Genomic DNA, 5594 nt, shown 5'->3' on the forward strand with positions numbered 1-5594 from the left:
AGGAATCCTGAGTGACAGGTGAGTGAACTGACTTGGATACAGGATTGTAGCTCTTGAAGACTATTTTTTGGCAGCCAGAGCGGTAACACACACTATCTCTCTCATTATCTAAACAGTGGAGCAATGTAGCCTAGATGAGATCTGCAGTTACGGACCCAGCATCTACGACTGTAACTGTAGCTCTATTGCTACCTTCCAGCACAGAGTCATTAATGTCCTCTTAATTTCCCACTAAAAAACCCAAACTGGAATCACAGAGCTCTACAATGGTTGGCAGTGCTTGCACATTCTATGACTGCACCGTTTCAGTTTTTCAGAAGACAGTTCCAGCTCGCCTATTTGTTCCTCAATGCTTTAGGCCTCAAAGTTACCTCTAATTCCAATTTTAGATGAAAAGGATCCCCATTAAACAGTGTAAAACAAAATGAATGTACATTGTGTTACCTCAATTAGCCATTATTAACTGTATTGTATTTTATCATCTGACCGAGACAGATGCTATATTTAAGAAAACTCAAGATAAAAACAATATTGCCGTGAGTTCTGCTGCCAAGACTGCTTGTAAGAGGAAAACAGCTTACCAAGAGAGAAAAGAGTTTCTACACAACCCAGAGGTTGTATTAATGGGTTACTTGCTTCACTGGCAGTGAAGAGACCAACCTGGGACCTCAGACATCACTTATCATTATGACCTCTTGTGAATTATTATTATGACCTATGTGCCTCTTGAGTGCACATTCATTTGGAGGCACTTCTCTGATGGGCATCTAAGATAAACCTCAATACTTGCAAAGGGTCTGGGGAACACGAGAGAAGCTCTGTGATGACAGACTCCATCAAGCCTCAGAGCTGGCTCCCCCACCTCCTCCTGGCCAGCACCACAAGGATGTGGAAACCAGAGTGGAGTGATGTGAAACAACCACAAGTTGCATGCCCCTTCCCTTGCCCTGGCACAACTCTGGGCAAGCCACTACTGGGCAGCACTGCCTGGCCACCCCAATGCCTTCAGGTATTAAGTCCTGTTGGAGCAACAGCTATTTGCTATGTGTATTGTTTCCTTTTTTGCAGAATGGCAATTTTAAGTGTGACAACTGTAAAATCATCTCCCTTGGAGAAGAGTCTCCAAATTGTCTGTGAGTACTCCAAAGCAGATCTAAAAGAAACAAAACACACTGTGCCAGAACTGACCGGACATTAGCGAGGTCCTGCTAAACTCAGCAACACTCAAACACAGTGTGCAGCCAACATAGTAGCAAAGGATACTCATTATACAGAAGACAGGTATCATTAATTCCTGTTGAGATCCCATTCCCTAAGGGAACCTCTACACCACCAAGGGTGGTAGTGGCTGTGGGATCAGGTGCAGTTTTGCCCAAGCCTAGAAAGGGAAAAACATTAGTTACAAATCTAGAAGGCAAACACAGACTTTGCACATAAAGAAAATGACTCAGCCAGCCAAATACTAATTCACATATATTTTCAAATTCTGACCCAAGCGCAAAAGAATCTTAAAAGGAACACAAAGGATATATTCTGTTTATTCAATTCAGCATCACCAGATTAATGGTAGTTGTCCTCTGCTACATTAAAAGTCAGAATTTTAGACTTTTGGCTACGAATTTTCTAATCTGTATGATCAAAGCTAAAACAGACCAGACTTACAGCTCTCATATCCTAGGTCCGTTAATGAAAACATGCACATTGCAACAAGCGTAACAAACCAATTCTTATTCTCTTTAAACTCTTCAATACAGATCTCATTTGACATCCATAATAGTGTGAGTAGTATGTATTGAAAAAGGTGCTATGTGACATTTTATTCTATTTTAGGCAACCGATTTCTTAAGCCTCTCAAAATGAATAGCTTAAGAAAAGCCACTCATTACTGAATACTACTGTTCTCTGCTCAAGCATCTCAGTACAGAAGATAGCCATGATTACCATTTCTTTTGCTTGAATTAGAGAGCCAAGTCTTTTCTCTCATCTTCTTTTTCAGTGTAATATACTGATACTTTTTGCAGACAGAAATGCAATGAGAACAGCTGTTCCAGCTGAACTTTTATTCAGCTTTTCCCTTCTCTCCAAGCTTCTAAAGCACTTTGAAAACTAAGCAATTATTCTTCTGATCTATCAAACCTCTCATCTTTCTTCTAAAATACATAGTATTGCTATGATGAAAGCCAGTAAGAAGTTGGAGAACGCACCTTACATTTTCCCTTGTGTAATATCAGATGAAAGTTTCCCCCTGAACTTCAGGCAACACATTAACTTCAGTCTTAAGCTTCCAAGTGTTCCAACTAACTCCCGTCTCAAAACACCTCATACACATATACAGATGCAATATGGGCAACATTACACAAACTCCTAAAGGAAGCACAGCTATGAAATTACTGTAGTTCTCTTTGCTAAGGAGAGCACCACAGGGTGAGTTTGCCATCAATAACAGATTACCAATGACAATTACTAATGCTTACCTTTCACACTGTGTTTTCCCTTGGGCAATTTTGTTATGTGAGAAGCATTCTTTAGCTCATACCTGGACAGCACAAAGAACACACAATAGCATTTTACATTCATCTTAAAATATTTTGGGCTTCACTTTATGGTGAGTTAGCATAAAGTTAATTTAGATTCTACTCCTCTAGAACTCAGCCTTCCTTCTTTGTCTCAGTTACTAACTTCAATGATACTGGCATTTAGAACAAGATTCTATAACTGCAACACTGATTTTTTTGCCCCACCAAATAGCTCTCATTTTAAGAAAATAAAGAGATTTTGTATCTAAATAAATACAAAGTACTCTTTCTTCACACCAAAGAAGAGGCTTGCAAAATTTTAGCATCACCTTCCACCACAATACATTAAGCACATTTGACAAATACTCTTTGTAAATTACTTACATATTTCCAAGGGCAACTTCTCCCAGTAGTATTAAGCCTATGGGATCAGCTTGAGATGTGTGACAGTAGTTGGCACTCTTGGATACCATGTCTGCAAAATAGATGCCCTTCCCGAACATGTAGCCAGTCTGCAAGCAACAAAAGAAGGAAAAAAAAAAAAAACTGGGACAATAATACAAAGGCAGCATTCAGTCCACCTGGCTGGGCTCCCAGGAGAGCAAAGGTGCAACTCAAGCTCTTGTGGACGTCAGTCAGCAACCGACTCTGGACACAAATGTTGTCTGCATGCTGAGAGATAACACTGAGCCCTCCCCACACAGAAATTCTCCTGTTTCAGTTGTCTCTGACGGTACAGGGATGGAGGCAGTCAGAGCAGCTGTCTGTTTAACGTACCACGGGAGCTTCAGGGGGAGCTATCCGGAGACCCTGTGAGAGGATACCAGCGAAGTTGGTGGTGCGGGAACCATGCCAGAGCAGCTGGCGATTATGAAGCTGCTTAAATGGCTTGTAACGCTGACTCTCTCCTTCACGTTCAATCCTGAAGATCTTAAATTCAAAAAGGGGTAGGAGAAAAAGAACAAGCAAGTAAATAAACTGTTACCTTCATGTGACTAATTGAATGAAAAAGAAAAAAAAAAAAAAAAAATCATTCAGCCTGGAATATACACTAATCTGCTAGGAAAACTGACCTGGATGGTTTTTAGTACCTGCAGTTTGCTATGTCATGCTAGCAAAACGAGAAGTAGGATTGATCACCCAGTACTTGTTATTGATTACTTCTCCACCTTCCCTTCTGCTTTTTCATAAACCCATAGTTTTCTGAAAAATCATTCAATGAACTAAAGCTCAATTTTAGATGATTACTCCTCCACCTCCTTTTTGAGGCCAATTAAATTAAAATTAAAACGCCTCCCCAAAGACACCTCATAAGCTTAGACTCTTCTTTGCCTAGACTTGCTATTCTATTAAAAAGCAGTTTGTCTATCAAACCATCCCTTCAACAAATGAAACTAGATAAGCTACTCAAAAGGAAACTGCGAACAACTAAGTCAACTTAGAAGAGTCCATCTTCACAAACTTAAACTCCAGTATTGCCCAGCTTACATCCACGACTTTGAGATCATACGCGTTGTGAGTAGCAGCATGAGTATTTTTCACATATTGTTTAATAATCTTGGCTTCTTCTGAATCTTTGTCAACAACCTGTAGAGAGGCAAACAAGTTTCTTTAGCATACAAACTAGCAGGCTTCTTATAAAATGATGACACCTACCCTATGCTTGCAACTCCCCAGTTTAAGCCTCCTTTATCATTTAGGTGGAAATTTATTCCCAGCTAGAAAAGATGTACAGGAATACAGACAGCACTCAGTCACAGAATGTCTGAGACAGGAAGGCCCCTCTGGAAATTGAGAGGATTTCCAACCCCCCTGCTCAAAGCAGGGTCTGCTGGAGGAAGTTGCCAAGGACTGAGTCCACTCAGGCTTTCAACACCTCCAAGAATGGAGCCTCCACAGCCTCTCTGGGCAACCCTTCCCAGTGTTTTGACCACCCTCACAGTAAACAAACAAACCAACCAACCCCAAACTAAACACTATCAACAACAACAGCTTTTTCTTTTGTTGAAATACAATTTCCTGTATTTCAATTTGTGCCCATTACCTCTTGTGACTGGAAACCACTGAGAAGAGCCTGTCTCTGTCTTCTTTACTCCCTTCCCCCATCAGGTATTTATAGACATTGGTAAGATATCCCCTGGGCCTTCTTTTCTCCCCGTTAAAAAGCCCCAGCTCTCTCAGCATCTCCTCGTACAACATACGCTCCAGTCCCTTAACCATCTCAGTGGCCCGTCACTGAACTCATGCCAGTACAGCTGTCCACCTACAGTTTAGGCAATTTCTTAATACTCCAAACTACCAGGACATCAGCTTGTATTCATGTTCACTCGTTTCCTTTTATTTCCTTCACCTTAATATCAGTTCGAAGTTTCTCATAGTTGATGTCAATTGGGTCTTTATCTCCATCTTCATTTCCACCTCTGAGAAGGCTGTAAGCAACCTCAATATCAAGCAAGTTGTCCAACATCTGCACTTTAGCCTGAAGAATTTAAAGAGGTTATTTTAGTTGTGCCTTTGACATTCCAGAATAACTCTGGAATATCCCAAATTATAAGGTGTACATGAATCACTGGCCACACACTGCCATCTAACAAACACAACACCACTGCCTTTAAAAAAAAAAACAAAACCAAACCACACTACTAAAATATACACACATATATACATATAAATAACCATAATATGTAACATATGCATATTTATAGATGTATACACACATATGCACATAAACAAACAAAAAGATATTTGAAGAAAAACAAGCTTAACCTCATGAAAGCACGAGGTTAAATTAAGTCTTAAAACCTCACAAATTCTCTGTGTTAGATGTCTGATTATCAGACATGCTGCCTGCAAACAACATGCTGTTTCCAGTCAATACCTGGATGTATTCCAAGTTATTTAGGAGAGGTGGTTTCTTCATCCCAAAATCATGAGGGATCAGAGTATAGAAGCGGTTGGAGAGGTCCAAGATCTGGGATTCTGAACCACTGTCAGAAACTGCCTAGACAAGACAACAAGCACCAAAGAAAATTACTGAGTAAGATCAAGTCTCCATAGCAATAGACACACACAAAATAA

At 40.2% G+C, this 5594-nt stretch overlaps 1 protein-coding gene across 1 annotated transcript in view; it reads right to left on the minus strand.

Moving 5' to 3' along the window:
- Window positions 1-5594, minus strand: part of PARP1 (poly(ADP-ribose) polymerase 1) — a 33004-nt gene that overhangs the window by 1812 nt on the left and 25598 nt on the right. Inside the window, exons 16-22 of the mRNA XM_035903604.1 lie at window positions 5395-5513; window positions 4867-4995; window positions 4005-4103; window positions 3294-3446; window positions 2901-3028; window positions 2475-2536; window positions 1264-1378 (exon numbers count right to left, since the gene is read on the minus strand). Coding sequence (XP_035759497.1) covers window positions 1264-1378; window positions 2475-2536; window positions 2901-3028; window positions 3294-3446; window positions 4005-4103; window positions 4867-4995; window positions 5395-5513 — 805 coding nt within the window. The remainder of the gene's footprint in view (window positions 1-1263; window positions 1379-2474; window positions 2537-2900; window positions 3029-3293; window positions 3447-4004; window positions 4104-4866; window positions 4996-5394; window positions 5514-5594) is intronic.

Source organism: Egretta garzetta, unplaced genomic scaffold (genome assembly GCF_000687185.1).
Source record: "Egretta garzetta isolate BGI_Z169 unplaced genomic scaffold, ASM68718v1 scaffold11, whole genome shotgun sequence".
Classification (NCBI taxonomy): Eukaryota; Metazoa; Chordata; class Aves; order Pelecaniformes; family Ardeidae; genus Egretta; species Egretta garzetta.